We start from the raw sequence: 22,804 nt of genomic DNA, 5'->3' as shown, positions 1-22,804 counted from the left end.
GTCTCACAACATCAGGTTAAAGTCCAACAGGATTATTTGGTAGCACAATGAGGAGGATCACAACAGATACCGACAGACGCTGAAAGACACCCTCGTAAAAACAGGATATGGCGCTCGACTCATCGATCAACAATTCCAACGCGCCACAGTGAAAAACCACACCGACCTCCTCAGAAGACAAACACGGGACACGGCGGACAGAGTACCCTTCGTCGTCCAGTACTTCCCCGGAGTGGAGAAGCTACGACATCTCCTCCGGAGCCTTCAACATGTCATCGATGAAGACGAACATCTCGCCAAGGCCATCCCCACACCCCCATTACGTGCCTTCAAACAACCGCACAACCTCAAACAGACCATTGTACGCAGCAAACTACCCAGCCTTCAGGAGAACAGTGACCACGACACCACACAACCCTGCCACAGCAACCTCTGCAAGACGTGCCGGATCACCGACACGGATGCCATCATCTCACGTGAGAACACCATCCACCAGGTACACGGTACCTACTCTTGCAACTCGGCCAATGTTGGCTACCTGATACATTGCAGGAAAGGATGTCCCGAGGCATGGTACATTGGGGAGACCATGCAGACACTACAACAACAGATGAATGGACACCGTTCGACAATCACCAGGCAGGAGTGTTCCCTTCCTGTCGGGGAACACTTCAGCAGTCACGGGCATTAAGCCTCTGATCTATGCGTAAGCGTTCTCCAAGGCGGCCTTCACGACACACGACAACGCAGAATCGCTGAGCAGAAACTGATAGCCAAGTTCCGGACACGTGAGGATGACCTCAACCGGGATCTTGGGTTCATGTCACACTATCTGCAACCCCCATGACTTGCCTGGGCTTTCAAAATCTTACTGACTGTCCTGGCTTGAGACAATTCACATCTTTAACCTGTGCTTAACCCTCTCTCCACTCGCATTGTCTGTACCTGTAAAGACTTGATTACCTGTTAAGACTCACATTCCAACCATTATCTTGTAATTGAGTTTGTGTCTATATATGCCCTGTTTGTGAACCCAACTCTTCACTCACCTGATGAAGGAGCAGCGTTCCGAAAGCTCATGTTACCAAATAAATCTGTTGGACTTTAAGCTGATATTGTGAGACTTTTTACTGCACCCATTCTACACCTCACCCCCTCTCCTCCCACCCACCTGACACCTCACCCTATCAGCATTGCCCTTCCTCTCCCATGCATTTATTCTTGGAGAGTGGTGTAGTCCTTGTGTTTCCTGGATTAATAATCTGTCTTGATGCTCCCAATTGGTTTATGAAGGCCAGATTATTAATCCAGGAAACACAAGGACTACACCACTCTCTCCAAGAATGTCACCAGGACCGATGTGTTAACCATTGAATGGCTGTAGCATGGGAGCAAGTCAAGTAATGAAACCCCCAGAAAAAGTTAATCACAGTTAGCAATCCTTTGTGCAGTGTATGTAATGGATGGCAATACATTCATTAACTAACCTCTTTAACTCAAGTCTGTGTACAGGGAATAAGGATTTTCCTGGACTACAGCATTAGACAGATTGGATTTGGCCTGTCTTTCGTGGACAAGACGTACCTGGACTTTTTCCCACATTTATCAGGTAGTATTCTAGCTGTATAGCTGGGCTTGTTCTGGATTACAGGTCCTCAGTACAGTGGGAAGGTCATTAGGATCTGTAGCCTTTACTGTGTCCAGTGTACTTGACCATTAGAGCGGGATGCTTCTGATTATTAATAATGAATATTATTCAACCCGTTACGTGCAGTGCTAATGAGATCAGCATCACTTGTGATGACTGCACTTCCCATGTCCTGTAAGCAACGTCCCACTGAATGTTCAAGCTAGATCTATACATGGTGTTTCGTCGCATTATGTATGATGAATTGTATTGACTGAAGACTGACAACTGTGATGTGGAGGACTCCAGAAGACCCAGAATAATCACTGCTGAGCAACTCCAGCTGATCACAAGTGCAAATACTTCTGCACTGTTTTTTGCACTCGCATTGGGCTCTACCAGAGTTGAAAATGGGATTTTCATGAGGACTCATCCTGTTTGATGCATTTTTGTCCTCCACTATCTACAAGAGATGGGCAATAAATGCTGTCCAGCCAGCGACACCCATGTCCCACGAATGAACGAAAAGAAAGCAGAGCTTTGATGTGATACAGGATTTTAAACTCTGTCCGTAGCATTGTTTCATATGCACGCACTTATGCTGTAGCTTTACCAGGTTAGCACTTCATTGTCAGGTACCCCAAGTGTGTCTTCCCACATTTTTCATTGAACCAAGGTTGGCTGCCTGGCTTGATGAGGAAGGAGGAGTGAAGAATAGGTCAGGGTATGTGGTTTGCGATTACATAATTCTATTGCAGCTGATGGTCCACTACACCAAATGAATGTCTAGTTGAGCCATTCTGTACTGATTAAGGCCCCTAACCAGGCACATTCACTGCCCTTACTACTGTTATATTTAAGCATGGATTACTGATCCGTCAACTGAGAGATCTGCAATGGTAATCAGCAGGAGGTTTCCTTGCTCACATTTGACTTGAACCCACGGGACTTCATGGGTACCCAGAGTCAAGGCTGAGGACTCTGTGCCCCTTCCCTGTCAAATAAAATTGAAAACCCAGACTGCTGAGCCCCCACCACTGTTAGGACAGGACACACCCAGGGAATAGAAGAGCCCGTCACTGTGCCTAATGAGCATGAAGAATGGCGTCTGAGGGAACTGAGCTCAAATTGGGCTACATCCTTGAAAGAGCCAGCCCCAGACTAGATTTATAGTGGCTTTGGCCGAAGTTTAAGTTTATTTATTAGTGTCACAAGTAGACTTGCATTAACACTGCAATGAAGTTACTGTGAAAAGCCCCTAGTTGCCACACTCTGGCTCCTGTTCAGGTACACGGAGGGAGAATTTAGCATAGCCAATGCACCTAACCAGCATGTCTTTTGGACTGTGGGAGGAAACTGGAGCACCCGGAGGAAACCCATGCAGACACGCTGAAGTCTGTAACCTCTCAATTTTGTGGAAGAGAAAGAAACTCTCATTTTAAATCGGTGTGTAGTGTCACAATATGTGCATGTATTTTTAAATGTACTTTCATAGAAAATTAAGCCAGATAATATACAGCAATTTATTTATCACTCCGGTCTAGTGCAAGTTTTGTTTTTAGCTTTTACAGTTGCCTAGTGCTCGCAATTTTGTGTTGGATGCTGGTTTCGGACTGATTTGGAATTCTTATGCATTCACCATTTACACCACATCTCGGAAGCCAATCTCTGTTAAAGAAGTGACAGTTTAGCTGGTATTAGCATTATCCAATTTTAATTCTGCTACCAAACCGGATTAAGAAAACGCACAGCCGCAGCCAAACTTTAAGGGCACGAGTGAGCGGATTATATCTGTCACTCCAGCCGGTCTAGGATTGACACCAGCCTGGCTGAAGGGTTGTAAAGGTGCGATTTTATCAGTAAAAAAAAAACATCCAGAGCCTAAGTGTCTATCACTAAAAATAAGTTAAAAGATATCCAACAACATTCAGCACTTAGGCTCTGGGACTTACTCCTTAGAAAAGATCAGACATCACCGCAAATAGTTTAACGTTTAGTACCTATGTGTTTTAAATTTGGAAAAAAGTTGCGTTCACCATCACAGCTATATAAAAACTGCAGAAAACACTTTTGGTGAGTATTATTAAAAAATAACTTTATAACCAAATCACCAGAAAAAAAGAATGCATATTCAACAGAGAGATCATTACATCTGTTCGGCAAATCAAAGCAAATTTTACCAATCGGCAGAAAAACCTAGACAGAGCACTACGGAGCAGATTAGTGAGCGATGTCAATTATTAAATCAACAGAGACCAGAGCCATTTTCAACTTCGAACCAACGTTTACTGTCATTAACCTGAAATGGTGAACCCTCAGTCAAAAATAAATCAGAATTTCTAAACAGCTAAATGTTCCCACAGATTAGCTCAAGATTATTTTCTCTACCATATTCCTTTAAAAAACTGAATCAAAGTGATACTGCTGAATAAATTAAAAGTGTTGCAAAGGTTTGATTTCAGTGTTTGAGAATCGAGTCTAACAAATTATTATCCTTTTATTTAACTTGAAAAATACTTATTGTCTGTTACCCTCAACAAATCAATGATGTGGTCAAGTTTAATGTCCGAATTGAATTTTTTTTTTGAAAGGTCCACTCCATGCTAACCTGGATTAGTTTCAAATGTTTCGATCATTCGTTTGGCTGAATCATGGTTTACTAATACAATAAATAAATGGAATGCAGAACTACAGTTCCAGTAATAACCAGTCACACAGAAACAATGACATCAAGTCAGATTATAAATGTTGTAATGACCTCACTCAAAACAAAACCATTTGCAAACCAGTAAAGTAAAAGCAAGCCAGTAAGAGTAGTGTAAGATAATGCTCAAGTACTCTGGTCATTAGGTGAAGTTGTCCTTGGCTAACTTTATCTACCATTCTGATCAATTAACACCACATCGGCTTGGACCCTTGAAGGAAATCACATTAAAGATACAAATTTGAGCTGTTGCTGTCAAACAACGTTATAGTTTACACTTTTATCTTCTTTATAAGAGTAATACTGTTTAACTCTCAGACCCAGAGTTATAAATCCAGAAAGGCAGGCGCTGCTGGAGATATATTCATCCTGAGTCATAAGCAGGAAAGGATCAACGGTGAAGTGGCTGTGCTGCAGGTAGCAGAGCTTTCAAAAGATGGTTAGCAGCGAAAACCCAGTCTAAAATCACTCTTTGTGCAGCTTTTTCGCAGTCTCTTTCTCATCATATGATTCACCGTATTCATTAATTCTGCTTTTATCCACTGGGTAAAGCCTGCAATGAAAGATAACACAATGTCAGAATTACACAGGGGGTGTGACTAAAAAGGTAAATCTATCCAGTTATTCTGATTTAGTTTATTTAGAAGTAGGCTTACATTCACACTGCAATGAAGCTACTGTGAAAATCCCCGAGTCGCCACACTCCGGCACCTGTTCGGGTACACTGGGGGAGAATTTAGCACGGCCAATCCACCTAACCAGCACGTCTTTTGGACTGTGGGAGGAAACCCACGCAGACATGGGGAGAAAGTGCAGTCTCTGCACAGATAGTGACCCAAGCCGGGAATTGAACCCAGATTCCTGGTGCTGTGAGGCAGCACTTAAAGACAACAATGCATTGATAAAAGAAATTCCGAGGCAATGTTTTCCTTTTGTTGGAAGTTTTGTGCTCATCGTGGTTTACTGTGATATTTTTAAAAATTCATTTTTGAGATGTGTCACTGATTATAACAGCGATATGAAAAATATGAAACATTCTTCCACTGTGTTTGCCACGACAGTATTACCAGGATATGTATTGGCTGTGTGATTTTATAATAACATATTTGTAGAGCAAAGTGGCATTGTCATCTCTTATAGCAGCCGCTGCATATTTTGTATCAAGATATGGGGCAGCACGATGGCACAGTGGCACTGCTGCCTCACAGCACCAGGGACCCCAGTTCAATTCTTGGTTTGGGTCACTGTCTGTGCAGAGTTTGCACATTCTCCCCGTGTCTGCGTGGGTTTCCTCCAAGTGCTCTGGCTTCCTCCAAGTCCAAAGATGTGCAGCTCAGGTGCATTGGCCAAGCTAAATTCTCCCTCAGTGTACCCGAACAGGTGCCGGAGTGTGGTGACTGTGGGATTTTCATAGTAACTTCATTGTAGTGTTAATGAAAGCCTACTTGTGACACTAATAAATAAACTTTTAAAAAAAGGATACATTTTGCAGGGAAGAAAACTTAAATCCATTTTAGTCAAGAATTTTGGACCCAGAAACTGTTGTTTGGGTTCAATTCAAATTCAGCAAATTGAAGCACTTTACTCATTTCCTCATCTTTCTAATGAAACCTCGGCTTGAAAGGTAAAATACAGCAGTTTAAAAGTTTCATTTTCTCACACTGCAACATTAGCAAGTCTTACCATCTCTGGTAGAGATAAACAAGAAACACTACATCATCTCGGAAGCAAGCTAGTCTGTGTGACGTTGGCATGGTGATGATGAACGCAAAGACATCATCAATAAAGGTGTTAAACGCCTGCAACGAGAGACAGGTTGTGACAATTAAAGAGGTGCATTGTTTTCAGTCAGAAGGTGGAAAACATTAGATAATGCATATAAAATTGCTAAATGAACGGGATTAACACAATAGAATACAAACCTACACTTACAATTGGCCATAATTAATTAATATTTCTGCTCGGCCATCACAAGGAAGTGATCAGATTTGATCCATTGAGTCCGGCTACACTTCCCACTGCCTTGGAAAAGCAGCCAGCATAATCAAAGACCCCACGCACACTGGGCATACTCTCTTCCACCTTCTTCCATTGGGAAAACGATACAAAGGTCTGAAATCACGTACCAACAGACTCGAGAACAACTTCTTCCCTGCTGCCATCAGACTTTTGAATGGACCTACCATATATTAAGTTGATCTTTCTCTTCACCCTATCTGTAACTGCAATACTATATTCTGCACCCTCTCTTTTCCTTCAACCCCTATGTAATCTATGAATGGTATGTTTTTGTCTGTATCGCGCGCAAGAAACAATACTTTTCACTGCATACTAATACATGTGACAATAATAAATCAAAAAGATTTGTGTTCCATTTACACTGGAGGCAGCAGTGGTTGAAAAAAAGGAACTAGTATTCTGTCCTTCATACATAAAATTGGCTACAAAATAAAACATCTGCTTGCTCGTTTGTCAAAAGATGGTACATTTAAAACATTCTGATATTATACTTCTCTAGTATTCACATAACCTTTTCTTTACAATTGGCCCAGGGATATCTCTCAATCTACTGTACATCTCGGCATTTGAACCTACTTTCTCTATAGTGATAATACCAGCCTAGGACAAACTCAATGGAAGTATAAACTATAAAACAGCAATTCCAGGGTAGAAGTTTGTGCTTAGTGGCTCATGAATCCACATTTATATTAATGAACAAATTGGAGCCCACCTTTGGGTTGAGAAAACAAGTTAAACTAAAAGTAGTAACAGTGTCGCAGATATTTTTGCCATTGTCACTGTGCAGAGTTTTTGAATAATCTTTTGGGGGAGGTAATGTCAGCTCCATTTAAAACACGTGCCAATCTTAAACAATAATGACAAGCTGTGGCCAGGCTCTGAGGAAGAATGCAGATGGATTGTTAGAGCTGTTTGGTTGCAATCAAGTTAGAGACCTGAATGTAACTCACTAATAGGTTGTACTGATTTCTCTCTTTTTTTCATTTGCTTGGAAATAAAGCAGTTTAACAATCTATATATGACACAAAAACAGAAAATGCTTGAAAATCTTAGCAGGTTTGACAGCATCTGCGGAGAGAGAACAGAGCTAATGTCTCGAGTCTGGATAACCCTTCATCAGCTCTGACAGAGTCATCTAGACTCAAAAAATTAGCTCTATTCTCTCTCCGCAGATGCCATCTGAAACTGCTGAGATTTTCCAGCATTTTCTGTTTTTGTTTCAGATTCCAGCATCTGCAGAAATTTGCTTTTAATCCGTATATAACCTCATTTTACCATCTCATGGTCCACCATTGAGAAGATGAGAGAGGTACATGTATGAAGCGTATGAATATCCAGTTCAGATAAAGGCGCACTATTGCTACACCCATAATTTGATCACAAATGCAGTGGTTAATATAAACCCAGATGCTCAAAAATGGTAGAATATGGAGTACACAGCCATCATTACACCAACAGCATGCTCCAATTCCACAACTCAGCTATATTTTCAATTAGTGCCATCTGTCTGCAAAAGGCCACCATAGCACATTCAGATACAAGAGCGCAAAGTGCCTGGAATCATAGAATCATAGAATCCTACAGTGCAGAAAGAGGCCATTCGGCCCATCGAGTCTGCACCGACCGCAATCCCACCCAGGCCCTATCCACATATCCCTAGATATTTACCCACTAACCCCTCGAACCTATGCATCCCAGGACACTAAGGGGCAATTTAGAATGGCCAATCAACCTAACCCGCACATCTTTGGACTGTGGGAGGAAACCGGAGCACCCGGAGGAAACCCACGCAGACACGAGGAGAATGTGCAAACTCCACACAGACAGTGACCCGAGCTGGGAATCGAACCCAGGTCCCTGGAGCTGTGAAGCAGCAGTGCTAACCACTGTGCTACCGTGCCGCTCTACCGTGCCACCTAGGACAGCCATCATCTCAACCAAGGCAATGGAGCACAATTATTTATATTTTTTTAAACTACAAAGCTTAAAGATTAAATTAGCTAAGTTAATGTTGTAAAATCATTTGGACTAAATTATTTACATTATTGACATTCTCTGAACTCTCAAAACAAAATTCAAATCTGGGGAGTGAGTCAACCTGCTATTGACAAGCGCACACTGACACTGTTCTAAGCTGCAGGCAGAAGTGGACAGGAATAAAGTCAATATCTTACATTCTACTGTGCTCAGTATGTACAATGAGACGTCCCAATGTGATTTACAAGGTGGCCGATAGCAAAAAGGCACAGCCAAGAATGTGGAATTCTCCATGCAATAGGCAACAGATCGCAACCACCACATGCGAGGAACTGGGTTTTGCTCTAATTCATTTGAGCATCATGTGACATTTGAGTAAATTTTGAGATGCAAATAAAATTAATAGCTTACTTTGTACATAAAAGCCTTCCATGGTAAATGTGCCACAGATTTCAGCTGCAAGTAAACAGAAAATATTAATTGGCGGATGTCTTGAGTTTTTTTCCCCCTCCAAAACAAATATTTTGCATCAAGCAAGCTTCATTCCCATTAGAGACAATAGTTATTGGCTCCCCTGATGGGACAGTGGTTAAAGATGTCATCTGGTATAGTATTAAGCCACAGAGATAAAGAAGCCCCAACACCTCAGCTGGGAAGCTGCTGTTGGGTACTCTGCGGGAAGAGGGGTTGAGGAAGAGGGGAAGAAAACACACAGGTTGGCCAGGATCCAATGCTCAAGTGTAGCTTGTGGATTTTCACTGCAAAAAGAACTGGGCTCAGTAACATTCACATCACACAAGTACCGGGCAATGACCATCTCCAACAAGTGATAATCTAATCAACTCCCCTTGATATTCAATGGCATTATCTCTACCAACACCACAGGTTACTATTGACCAGAATTAGACTAGCCATTTAATACTATGGCTGCAAGAACAGGTCAGAGGCTTGAAATCCTGCGGCAAGTAATTAACCTCATGACTCCCCAAAGTCTGTTCGCCATCCGCAAGACACAAGTCAGGAGAGTAATGGAATACTCTCCACTTGCCTGGATGAGTGCAAACCTTTCCACAGTCAATCCCTCCACCACCACCAGACAGTGGCAGTCGTGTGTACCATCTACAAGATGCACTGCAGGAACTCACCAAGATTCCTTAGACAGCATCTTCCAAACCCATGACTGCTACCATTGAGAAGGATAAAGGCAGCAGACATTTGGGAACAACGCCACCCGGAAGTTCCCTTCCGAGTCACTCACTGTTCTGACTTGGAAATATATCGCCATTCCCTCACTGTCACTGGGTCAAAACCCTGGAACTCCCTCCCTAACAGCCCTGTGGGCGTACCTACACCACATGGACTGCAGCAGTTCAAGAAGGCCGCTTGCCACCACCTGCTCAGGGCAATTAGGGATGGGCAATAAATGCTGCCTACCCAGTGACGGCCACATATTGAAAATGAATATTTTTTAAAAAGCTACAATTGAGTGCCCATGTATGACAGGCAGCAGATGAACTTGCCATACAAGTCATTCAAATTTGCCCATCTAAAAGAGTCAGCGTAGCATGCCTTCATAAATCTAACAGAATCTGAGCAAGAGAGGAGATGTTTTCTTAGAAAACTGCTGACAGTATTTCTTTTCCCTCAAATTAGAATTGCTCATCTTTAAGGGTCAAATGGGTAAAAACAGTAACAATACCTTTCAAAACGCAAACAGAACGAGCTTAAACTGTCCATTAGAATGTTGAATTGGAACCATCCATGTCTCTAATTTAACAATGCTGCATACAATGATCACTACATAGAACTCTAATGTTTTGTGGTTCCAAGTCTAACACAAGACCGGTTACTTTTATTGTATTAAAAATGTCTCAATTTTAACATGCTCCATATTTATTACAAATTTCACTGAGGGATCTATGGACTAATGTAGCAATGTCCCAGCATCAAATTCAAAACCAATGCATATTTTTAAAGTTCTGATCATAGAATCCCTAAAGTGCAGAAAGAAGCCATTTGGCCCATCGAGCCTGCACCGACAACAATCCCACCCTGGCCCTGTCCCCATAACCCAAGCATTCACCCTGCTATTCCCCCTGACATTAAGGGACAATTCAGCATGGCCGACCAACCTAACCCGCACATCTTTCTGATGTGAAGGGAACTTTTTTTTGGATATATTGCATGTGCTAAAAGTTTCCTATAGTCGCTTTTTAGACTCTCATCAATCTGCAATAGTGCTGATAGCCCTCCTGTACAGTGGTTGCCCTCACCATTTCTAATGTGTGGACCAATACTCTGACCCATACCCTGGAGCTATAGTTAGCTAGACATACCTTTTGAGCATTGAGAATGAGGCAAGTTCAATCGATTCCAGAACTCATTAGACTGTGATCTTGAACAAATGCCCCCTCCCCCTGCACACTGTCTACCCAAAATCCCCTCCAGCCAAAGACACAGAGCTGTGGGGAACGTAGAGAGGCGCTGCCGATCGTCTTTCTCCACACTACCCTACCAAAATTGTACATTTACCCACTGAGTCTTCGGGGAGACTTCACCGGATGTTCCAATTTTGGATGCCAGATGCATTTGTGGTTCCTTAATCTCTGCGACAGCTTTCTCACAGAATGAAATACAAAACTGGCAAGGGTGTGGGGGGGGGGGGGGGGGGTGGAGATGGAGGAAGGTGGGGGAGATGGAGGAAGAGAAAGGCGTCAATGGTAACTCAAGGCATCCAAGGCCACCGTCTCACACTTCTGGTAACCAGGCCGCCTTCTCAGAAAGGAACAGCAGATATCTGAATCCACCAAAAGAGCCAAGGAGAATACTACAACATAGCATCTGGATCATTTCATTTCCAAGCGAGATGGGTTAATTGCTCCTAAAATAGCTGCAACAAGAGCTGGATAAACTGTCTGATCACCAACCTTATAATTAACGAACAGTTGAGGCAGCATAAACAGGAATCCAAAAGCATAAACACCTGCAACAACCACAGCGACATTTTAATGGCCATGCAAGAATAAATAAAGAGTCATTTAGATATTTGCTGTATCGAAAAAAACTCAAAAAAGGAATGTGAGAGAGACACTTACCGTTAACTAAACTATTTATCAACCATGAGTACCAACTGAAAAGATATGAAATATGGCAAATCCAATGCGTTAGATCATTTATTTATTTTTGAATCTTCATGGAAAGGTTAAGCTTAAATCAAGGGCCATTAATAGTTACCTTTTGTACTTTATATTTAATAAGGAGTACACTGCTCCACCAAAGCAGAGGGGATAAAGCACATAGGACAAGTATTTCATTGCCTAAACAGAGAGGGAGGAAAATCCACAACTATCAGGACATGTTTAAAATGGAGAGAGATAATCATACCCACTACAAATTATAAAAATGACCGTACATTTCTAATAAATTGCATCAAACGCTTAAATATGTCACCGTTTTATTTAGAATCAGCTCGCACTCTTTCTAATAGGAGTAAACGTAAGCTCAAATTGGGATAACACAGATTATCTTTACTCAAGTATAGACTGAGGCACAAGCTTCAAAGCCAATAATGTTTCAACAAGATATTATTTTTATTTTCTCTTTAAAAATCAGGCTAAGCCCAAGTAGAATAGCATGAATAAGCCAAATACCTGAGTATCATATTTTTCAGTCTTTCTTTCAGATTCATCAAATGTTCCAAACTGCAAAAAGAAAATACCCACAGTAATCCATTTCATTGCTCACCTAAATTTAGATGTGTCACAGACAACTTGTAGGTTGTAAAATGGAATGCCCTGACACTGATGGTTATATTCCTTCGGTTAAGTGGTGTCTGATAAAATCTGGCCCAGCTTCCTCGGGCTTGGGAGGAGAAAAGTCAGATACCAATACCTCCGATCCAGCAGGCTTCCAAAGGTCCATGTGGAGAAATAATGAGGAATAGACCACTCCACCCTAACCTAGCTCTAATCCAATATCTATCTAGTTTCTCCCGTCTCCCTAGGACGCCAATCTCCTGCTGCCTCGACAACATTTCCATTAATCTTCCAACTAATTAGATAACCTTTTCTTGAAGATTCATCAACTCCATGTCCTCGCCACCAAATGCAACACCAATTGGTTCAAATCCTTGATAGGCACAGAGTCAAACATCAAACCTCATCTGTTCCATTGTAAAGACTGCCTTCTTCCACCTCCGTAATATTACCCAGCTCCAACCCTGCCTCGGCATGTCAAAACAATTACTCAGGCCTTTGTCACCTCCAGGCTATTCCAGTGATGCTCTGGACGATGTTCCGTCCTTAGAAAACTTCAGCTGATCCAAAACTCTGCTGTACCAATCCGTTCACCTATGTCTTTACTAATTGAAGTTCATTCCGTGTGCCCCCACTCCACCCCCCCAACACTTCTGGTTTATCATCCATGTGCTGCAATCCATTCGTGGTATTGCCCTCTCCACATCTCGAGCCTCCATTAGGCCTACTAACTGCTTCCATAGTCCCCACTTCTTTACCTCTGGCACCTCACTTGTTCCCCCTTCCTGTACCCCTTCATTGACGGCCAAGCCTTAACCACCAAGGCCCTAGCTCTAGAACAACCTCTTGCTCAAACATCTCTGCCTCTCTTCCTACATTTTCTCTTGAAAGACTTCCCCTAAAAGTCTCCTCTTCAACCAAGTTTCTTGTCACCTCATCTAAAATCTCCTTTGATTCGAGGCGTATCTTTTATCGATTATGCCTCTGTGAAGGGCCGTAGGGCACCTTTTCTGCATTAAAAATGATTTTTGTAGTGCATATCATCATGTCAGGATATTCCAAAGTGCTTCGCAGCCAATGAAGTAGATTCCATGTTCTAATGTAGGAAAATGCAGCAGCCACAGAACAAATAAGTGGAGGGGATGGTTGAGGGATACATTTTGAAGGGATGTAATTGTGTTCTTGACAACCCACAGTATTTCAGAGATGTCGAGATTTTCTCAGTTTGTCTCAAATACCAAATATTAGTGCACACCCCACAATGGAGGATGATTTTGTGGTGAAAGTGTTTTTTTCTCCCCCTTTTACAATGATGGGGTAGTGGCCACGTCTACCAATTCTATCGTGGACATTCGTCCGTGACTCCGAGGTTGACAAGGATGTTAATTTGCAAATTTTTGTGTTTATTTCACAACTTTCCATGGACAGGTGGACATGGAACTCATTAACTTTGGGTTTCTAACCCAGTTCCAAACCTAGTCTGCCAGAGTCTGGTGGTAAGAATCTACAGCAGCAAGTTGTAGCGATTGCTTCAAAATAAACATCATATGGAATTTAAAAGAAATAGGCCAACATAACCAATTACTTCCTACATACATGATGTGGAGATGCCGGCGTTGGACTGGGGTGGGCACGGTAAGAAGTCTCACAATACCAGGTTAAAGTCCAACAGGTTTATTTGGTATCACAAGCTTTTGGAGCGCTGCTCCTTCATCAGGTGACTCACCTGATAAAGGAGCGGCGCTCCGAATGCCCGTAATGCCAAATAAACCTGTTGGACTTTAACCTGATGTTGTGAGACTTCTTACTGTTCCTACAAACAACCCTTGACTGTCTAATGCTTAAAGAGCTTAGCTGAGTCCACAACCTAAAAACTAGCTCAAACAAGTACTTTAGTATATGCAAAATCATCGCCGTGCATTTGTGAAATAAAACCCAGCTTTTTTCATACTTCACCTGAAATATTGGTCTTAGGCCATGCCATTTAACGGTCATCTTAAAGGCTTTCTTAACTTTCCAGACCTACAGTACAAAGGAACACACAAGTTACTCTTTATTTACACAAGCGAAAAATAAATACTGATAGTAGTTCCAAAGTAAAAAGTTTTTAAGCGTCTTAAAGGTTGCTCCAATGCCCAAGAGTAAATATTGATCTCGTGTGTAATTTCAGATTTTTACTCTACCTCGATGATTGCACCAACGCCAGCTGGAATAAGGACTAGTAAACTGGTCTGCTCATCCAGTAGGAAAAGAAACACCACAATAGTACTGAAGCATCGCCAAAGCACTGCAAGAGGGAACCAGAGGGAGAAAAAAATGTTACATTCAACTAATCATTTTCCTATCCGTTTTAAATGATTGGCTATTGTCAAAAGGTCAAATGTTTAACAGACATGTGCGGTTCTGTTCAAAATATAAACAAGTTAACAGTCAAGGACGCTTACTCCTTCAGTTTTTCTCTCCTTAAAAAGATCTTATGGTTCAGAACATAACCAGTCCATAGTCTAAAAAGTGAGTAGACATTTTCTTTCTTTATTCTTTCATGGGATGTGGACATCACTGGCCAGGCCAGCATTTGTTGCCCATCCCTAATTGTCCTTGAAATGAGTGGCTGCCAGGCCATTGCAGCGGGTAGTTAAGAGTCAACCACATTGTTGTGGGTCTGCATGTGGACCAAACCAGATAAGGATGGCAGATTTCCTTCCCTACAGCACATTAGTATCTTGTAGACACTAGTCAACTAGGTAGGGGTTTAATGACAATTGATGATAGTCTAATGGTCACCATTACCGAGACTAACTTTCAATACCAGATTTTATTATTTGAATTTAAATTTCACCAGCTGCCGTAGTGGAATTTGAACCCAGATTACTAGCTCAGCGATATCACTACACCACCGTATCTCTCAGAATGTGGACTTGTAAGGTCCATATTCACATATATGACTATCTATGACTCCATGACATATGCACTTCCAATCATCAAGAACAGGAACTTTGACCATTTGCTCCAGCCATCCTTAGGCCGGGATCACAAATACCAATTCTTGACTCTGTTCCATCTGAGATTCATTAACTCAGTGGAGATCAGGAATTGAATCTCATTTCAGTACTCAGAACAACAATTCTATCAATATTGTTACAGTCCCCACTGCTTTCAAAAGGGCAATCACGTGAATGCGATTTGTCCGCTATGTGCCGACATGACGCGGTAGAGCTAAGAAAATTTAAAATAATTCTAATTAGTTGGCTTTGAGTGTCTACTGAGCAAAACTTTAATATTGAAAAGTAGTATTTTAATTTACATGTGAAAAAATATACATCCCACCAAGTCTGGCAGTACGTTATATCATTGGCCAAAGGTATATCATGTCCCAAGTGAAGGTGTATCATTGCTCAGTGTTACTGGTAAATAAATACCAACCGAAATTCAGGAGGCGTTTCATATGCAACATCAGACAGTACTGCTTGAAGCACAGTGTATTAAGGGCAGTGTTCTGATCTGACAGTGAAAGTATCAACAAATAGCCGGATTTCCACCCAGGTTTACAGTACAACCACTCTTGCTGTCACCGTTGACTTGCTCCAGCCACCTTTCGCCTCTGTTGTGAACTGAGGCTGTGGAACAATCTTCAGTAATATTGAATCTGCACTGTAAACCGTAGGAGAAACAGAAGCCCAAGCGAATGCACAATGCTGTCTCTTCCAGATGTGGAGCACTGACAACCCTGTGGCCACCAACTTTGAAACGGACAGGGATGCAAATGTGAACAGCTGCTGCTTTTTACCAGAGGTTGCCAGTTTTAAATGTGGATGCTTTAAATGGGACTGTACTTCAACAATGGTTAAGTAAAAAGGATCTATACACCTATTAATGCACATTATATTCACATTTACACACACACAGACACACGTACAGACAGACACGCACACAGACAGTTTCAACAAACTTGTAACTGGGCATCCATACAGCACATTTTATAAATACACAGAGAATAAACAGAGCAGGGAGGTGGGGTAATTTTGTTTTAAAAGTAAAAATTTTAACATTTTAACATCTTGCTTATTAAAGGAACTCGATTAGTTCACTTCAGTAGCCCGTTGTTAAGATAGATTTCGGGAACCTCAAGATTATCAGTAAACCAGCCTGTCATCAACACCGCAAGCCAAAATGGGACGTCCAAGGGCAAAAAAGTAAAACAAAAGGGTACAGTACAAAGTAAGCCGATAGTCATTGCTGAGGCTGCAATGTTTCTGGGATGTCGGCACAGCATTTGTTGCCTGTCCATACAAACAGGGTTGCTGTTCATTAGCTGCATTGAACTCTTACCTGCTTTTGTAGACATGCCAACCATGCTTTTCTTTCGCCTCCAAAATGTAATGTCATTCTTAAAAGCTAAGAAATCAAACAGGAGCTGCACAAAAAAGACAAGTAAAATATTTAATGCAGGACTGTAACAATAAATTGTTTTCAAATAACACCTTAAAATGTAGAAAAAAATACCCCAAATTGCGAAAAGAAACAAAGCACTACAGAAACCCAAGATGAAATTGAACGGTCAGATAATAGATGTTTCAAAGCAATAAAATAACCCATATCCGTGGATTCTTCTTTTTTTTTTGGTCACATTAGGTGTTGGGTATTCCAGAGAGTTATAGAGTCACAGCGCAGAAGGCAGCCATTTGGCCCATCCAGCCTGCATCGACAACAATCCCACCCAAGCCCAATCCCCATAACCCCTTGTATTTACCCCCCTAGTCTCCTGATACTAAGGGGCAATTTAGCATGGCCAATCCACCGAACCTGCACATCTTTGGACTGTGGGAGGAAACCGGACCAACCAGTGGAAACCCACGCAGACACAGGGAGAATGTGCAAACTCCACACAGACAGTGACCCGAGGCCGGAACTGAACCCGGGTCCCTGGCGCTGTGAGGCAGCAGTGCTAGCCACTGTACCACCGTGCCGATCATGTTACTGCACTGTCCCAGGTGTAATTTTACCAATCTGTTGAATGCAGTAAACTCGAGCTTCACACACAGAACTATGCCTGGGACGTGCAGTGATTAGAAATCTCAATCTAAACCAGACCCTTTCACTGTTGCACTTTTCATTGAAAAGGCTGGAAAAATCAGCAAGCAAGGCACAGTGGCCCACCCTTTAGTAGCTGGATACACAACAGCAGTGGCAAGGGTGTGCTGAATGGACTATGCTTGCCCTTAAACCGGGAATGGACATAGTACCACGGGAAATACTTTAAAAAGTTTAAGCACACTCATATGCACCGGTAAGTACACATGAATTGATGCTTTAATGGATTTTTGCTGCGAAAATATCAAATTGGGTTTGTATTATTTTTGATACTACCCAATAAGCATTCTATAGCTCTTGCAAACAAAATTAGTAAAGTAAAAAGTGGGTAGAATTAGTGGCTGATTGCTTTCAATATCTGACCTACAGAATTACTGGAGAGCAGCATTAAAACTATTTGCCTCCCCCAGTGGTATTATTGCTAGACTCTTAATCCAGAAACTCAGCTAACGTTCTGGGGACCCAGGTTCGAATCCTGCCATGGCAGATGGTGGAACTTTAATTCAATAAAAATAAAATCTGGAATTAAGAGTCTACTGATGACCATGAAACCATTGTCAAATTGCCGGAAAAACCCATCTGGTTCACTTATGTCCTAAAGGGAAGGAAATCTGCCATCCTTACCTCGTCTGGCCTACATGTGACTCCAGAGCCACAGCAATGTGGTTGACTCGACTGCCCTTAGGCAACAAAGGATGGCAATAGATGCTGGCCAGCCAGCGACGCCCGTTTCTCATGAATGAATAAAAAACAGTTCTCTTACACACACTGGTTTCTTGAATTAGACAGGTAACACTACAATCTACCAAACACCCAATAAAACAATCTTTAACTATATATTTGGATCTCTCACTGGGAAGTGCCCCCAAGTCCGAGTATGTTAAACAACAGATAGAATGGTTCCAAGGGAACAAAGCTCCCAATTTAAATGCAACTTACATGGAATGCTGCGACAAAGAATGTTAAAGCTAAGAAGTAGAGATTGGTGTCTACAAAGATCCCTTTTACTTCATCAACATCTTTTTCAGTGAAACCTAAAATGTGCATTGGGAAAAGAAGGGGGGGAAAAAAACAGCTGATTTTTTTTTGGTTTAAGTAAACGTCATTTCTTCCTATAAAGCAGCTTCTGGGATTAAGTAAAATTAATCCTGGCAATGAAACAAAATTTCAATATAATTAATACCATTACAACTCATGCAAAATAGTCCAACAGCTGGGTCTTCTGTAAATGAGATGGTGAAGCTGCGGACAGGGATTTCCTACACTGAAGGAGGAATTGCTTCCAGCAGAAATTACAATTAGAATCACTACATCCAAAGTCAATGGTGTGATTTGTAATTTTCAACATTGAGTGTGGATTTCAATGTCATTCACAAAACAACTAAGCACAGCATCGAGTGGGGCAGCACAGCGGTTAGCACTGCTGCCTCAAAGCACCAGGGATCAAGGTTCAACTCCGGGCTTGGGTAACTGTGTGCGTGGAGTCTGCAATGTTCTCCTCGCTTCTGTGTGGGTTTCCTCCAGGTGCTCCGGTTTTCTCCCACAGTCCGAAAGACATGCTGGTTAGGTGCGTTGGCCTTGCTAAGTGTTCAGTGTTCCCAAACAGGTGCTGGAGTGTGGTGACATGGGGATTTTCACAGTAATTTCATTGCAGTGTTAATGTAAGCATACTTGTGCGCTAATAAATAAACTTTTTAAACAATTTCCTCATCAGCCAAAAAATACATTTAAAACATCTCGGGAGACGTCTTTGCTCAAAATGCCAAGCATGTTGATGAAGCGCTTAAGCAGAATGTGCAAAAGGCTCTCATTGGACGTATTTGAGAGATGATGAATTGCAATAACGAGAGCTTTCGTGACTAAATTGCCCTTTCTTATTCCAGTCCTAATTTATTTTCTTAACCCACTGTGAATTAAGGGGGAAGTGATGCAATTAATGCAGCAACGATCAAATGGAGAGTGATAGGTTAAAGTATAACTGAAACAGTTCATATGGATTCCACTGGCCACAGAAACACCTGCAACATTCTTCCAAAAAAAAGCAAAATTACTGATAAGTGTTCATAACACACTACTGTATGGTTGAGTCATAACATTCTCCAAGACTGAAATATTGGGTAGCTCTAACTCAGGGAAACAGCAGTAGGGCATACAATGTAGCAAGGCCCATAATACAGTTCCAAATCAGCAAGTGGTGAAGGTTGTGGCACAGGACTGTTGAGATGAGAAATGGAAAATAATGCTCTTCTGAGGTTGCTGCAACATATGTCTTGATATCAGTGGTGAAGAACGTTTGCTCACTGAGATGTTATGCCAGTTTAACCAATATTTACATGGTTGCACAAATGGGGAAAACTCCCACTCCTCTGTACTGACATCACTCAATTTGATAACAAAAATTACACTTAAAAAAAAAATAGTAGCTGGCCATTTGAAGGGACAAAGGGCTTACCAAAGCGTTGTAACGAATAGACAGCCTCTTGCATGTGGGTCCAAAATCTTAGTTTCCCAAGTGATATGGCATCATAAGAGATCGTAAGAGGTAACCTAATGGATGTAGCATTTATAATCTGCAATATAAAGTTTCAGAATATTAGACAACAGAAAGCACATTGTTCTGGAATTGGAGCATTGAAAAAGCTTAATTCAAGGAAAGCACACATACAATGCTGCTCTAAAATATCCAATTTACAACCTTTTTTTGATGGGATTTGCAATCTAGCAGAACATCAAAAAATACATTAAGATACAAGTACTCAAACATCAAGTATAATCCAATCATTACTTCCCTCTGTTGATTAGTAAATTACTGGGTAAGTTGCTATACTATTCTGGTGATGAATGCTCCTTTATTTTGAGGATTGCCAAACAACTACATAGTGAGTGTAGAGTTTACCATCCAGATCAAAGTACATTATTTCTTGGAAATACCTTGGGCGACAGATGGTAACGCTGGTGCTTCATACCACAGATGGGTAAACTGGGAATTTACAGCCATAATCACAGAATCCCTACTGTGCAGAAGAGGCCATTTGGCCCATCGAGTCTGCACCAACTCTCTGACAGAGTATCTTCCCGCCCTTTCTCTGTAACCCCACACATTTCCCATGGCTAATCCATCTAATCTGCACATCTTGGGACACTAAGGGGCAATTTGCCATGGCCAATGCACCTAACCTGCACATCTTTGGACTGTGGGAGGAAACCGGAGCACCTGGAGGAAACCCACACTGACGTGGGGAGAATGTGTAAACTCTGCAACAGCAACCCAAGGCCGGAATCGAAGCCAGGTCCCTGGAGCTATGAGGCAGCAAAGCTAGCTACTGTGTCGCCCTTGAACTCCCACATGAAGAGTTACAGAATTCAAATACATCAGCATGGGGATGCCAGATGTTCCTACATTGGATTGGAAAGCCTAAGGATCTTTGGTATCTCCCAGTGGGTATTTTGAGAGGAGTGAGCAGAAGAGCAGGCTGCCTGGCGAGGGTCAGGAAGAAAGAGGATAGTGAAAGAAAATACGTAAAGAAAATCTTTCCAACTTTTCTCATTAGATAAAATTTGACAGTGATTGAACATGGAATGAAGCACATCTGTACATTTAAGTGTGATAACAAGGTTTTCTCCAATTAATGGGGCGGGGGGGGGGGGGGGAAGAGGCAGAGAGAGGAATAAAAGGAACTCACCTTCAAATCTCTTACTCGGTTGCTTAATTCATCAACAAACAGTATAGGAAGATACTGCACAGCCTTTCCATGCTGAATCCTAGGATACCAAACATCACAACTGAAGTGTTAACAAAGAAGTGGTTCTTGGTCAAATAAACCTTTTTGAAAGATCAGAAAGATTCTTCTCATTTAAAGCATATATTTGTGCTTCTAAGTATAATTGACTAGAAAAAGAATTCAATGGAGGGAAAAAGAATTCGAGCACACATAAGCACCAAGTATTTACTTGGCTAAACGTTTCAGCATTTTAAAGATTTCATTCAAATCTTGCAGCCTCCTCTGCTCCAAGGAGAACAACCCCATCTTCTCTAGTCTATCCACACAACTGTAATCTCTCATCCCTGGAACCTTTATTTTAAATCTCTTCTGTATCCTCTAAAAAGCTTTCATGTCCTGAATGATGCGGTTCCCAGAATTAGACAATACTCCCTCTGGGCTGAGCTAGTGTTTTCTAGAGTTTCAGCATTATATCTCGCTTTGTACTTCATTCCTCCATTTAGAGAGCCTGGGATTTCACATATTTTATTCAGGGTTTTATTATTTTGTCCTGCCACCTTCAAAACTTTGTGCACAAGTACCCCCGGGTGTCTCTCTCTCTCTTCGCACACTCTCTTTAAAGATTGTACTATTTAGTATCATTTCTCCTCATTCTTCCTACTAAAGTTGTATCGCCTCAGGTTATAGAATCCTAGAATCCCTACAGCGTCAAGGAGGCCATTCAGCCCATCGGCCTGCACCGACTCTCTCTCAGAATATATTACCCAGGCCCTCTTCCCCCATCCCCAGCCCTATTCCTGTAACCCCACACATTTCCCATAGCTAATCCATCTAACCTACACAGCTTGGGACAGTAAGGGGCAATTTAGCACGGCCAATCCACCTAACCTACACATCTTTGGAGTGTGGGAGGAAACCAAAGCATCCAGAGGAAACCCACGTAGACACCGGGAGAACGTGCAAACTCCACACAGACTGCCACCCAAGGCTGGAATCGAACCCAGGTCCCTGGCACTGAGAGGCAGCAGTGCTAACCACTCTGCCACCGTGCCGTCCGTTGTACGGAATTCCACCTGCCGCATCTTTAACCATTCCACCAGCCTGACTTTGCCCTCTTGACGTTCGCTACCATCTTCCTCATTGTTTAATAATCTCCCAACTTGGAAATGTTTTTGAAATTGTGCCCTATACCTACTCATTAACATATGTCACAGTAATGGTCCTAGCTCTAAAACTTGGGAAACTTCATCTTACACCTCCTTCCAGTCCAAAAAGCAGCCGTTCACAACGGATTTCTATCCCTGGGCCAATTTTGCATCCATGATGCTGCTGTCCCTTTTATTTTTCCAACAAGCCCAACATTTGATATTTGGTCAAAGGCCTCATGAAAGTCCATCAATTACACAGCCCTCATCCACCCTGTTACCTCATCAAAAAAAATCAAGTTCATTTGTCCTTAACGTGTGTGCGCTAACTTTCAGTTATTAGTCTACATTTGTCCTGGTGGCTGATAATTTTCAGCAACTTCATTGTTTCTAAACTTTCCCCACCATGAACATTAAACTCACTAGTGTGGAATTGACAGGTTTATCAATCGTTCCATCTTTGAACAACATTTTTACAATCCTACAATCCTTTGACACCACCTTGTATCCAAGGAGGTTAAGAAGACTGTGATAACTTTTTCAATTTATTTTGTTACTTCTCTCAGCAATCTAGGATGCATCCCATCTGGACCAGGTGTCTTATCCGGTACTGCCAGCCATACTACTTTTTTAAATTCTTTCATAAGAACATAAGAAATAGGAGCAGGAGTAGGCCATCTAGCCCCTCGGGCCTGCCCCACCATTCAACAAGATCATGGCTGATCTGAGGCGAATCAGTTCCACTTACCCGTCTGCTCCCCATA

At 42.0% G+C, this 22,804-nt stretch overlaps 1 protein-coding gene across 3 annotated transcripts in view; it reads right to left on the bottom strand.

Annotated features, from left to right (window-relative positions):
* Positions 1-3,705: 3,705 nt before the first annotated feature.
* clptm1l (CLPTM1 like) overlaps positions 3,706-22,804 on the bottom strand; it is a 32,802-nt gene continuing 13,703 nt past the window's right edge. For all 3 annotated transcript variants that reach the window (XM_078198631.1, XM_078198640.1, XM_078198649.1), the window contains 13 exons: positions 20,857-20,935; positions 19,626-19,743; positions 18,113-18,207; positions 16,412-16,496; positions 14,266-14,369; positions 14,039-14,104; positions 11,978-12,028; positions 11,562-11,644; positions 11,423-11,457; positions 11,255-11,310; positions 8,739-8,783; positions 6,015-6,130; positions 3,706-4,884 (listed from right to left, as the gene is read on the bottom strand). In XM_078198631.1, the coding sequence (XP_078054757.1) occupies positions 4,797-4,884; positions 6,015-6,130; positions 8,739-8,783; positions 11,255-11,310; positions 11,423-11,457; positions 11,562-11,644; positions 11,978-12,028; positions 14,039-14,104; positions 14,266-14,369; positions 16,412-16,496; positions 18,113-18,207; positions 19,626-19,743; positions 20,857-20,935 (1,021 nt within the window). In that variant the 3' untranslated portion in view covers positions 3,706-4,796. The remainder of the gene's footprint in view (positions 4,885-6,014; positions 6,131-8,738; positions 8,784-11,254; positions 11,311-11,422; positions 11,458-11,561; positions 11,645-11,977; positions 12,029-14,038; positions 14,105-14,265; positions 14,370-16,411; positions 16,497-18,112; positions 18,208-19,625; positions 19,744-20,856; positions 20,936-22,804) is intronic.

Source organism: Mustelus asterias, chromosome 2, assembly GCF_964213995.1.
Source record: "Mustelus asterias chromosome 2, sMusAst1.hap1.1, whole genome shotgun sequence".
NCBI lineage: Eukaryota > Metazoa > Chordata > Chondrichthyes > Carcharhiniformes > Triakidae > Mustelus > Mustelus asterias.
Note: the sequence above shows the minus strand (reverse complement) of the source record. Positions and strands in the feature narration are given on the sequence as shown.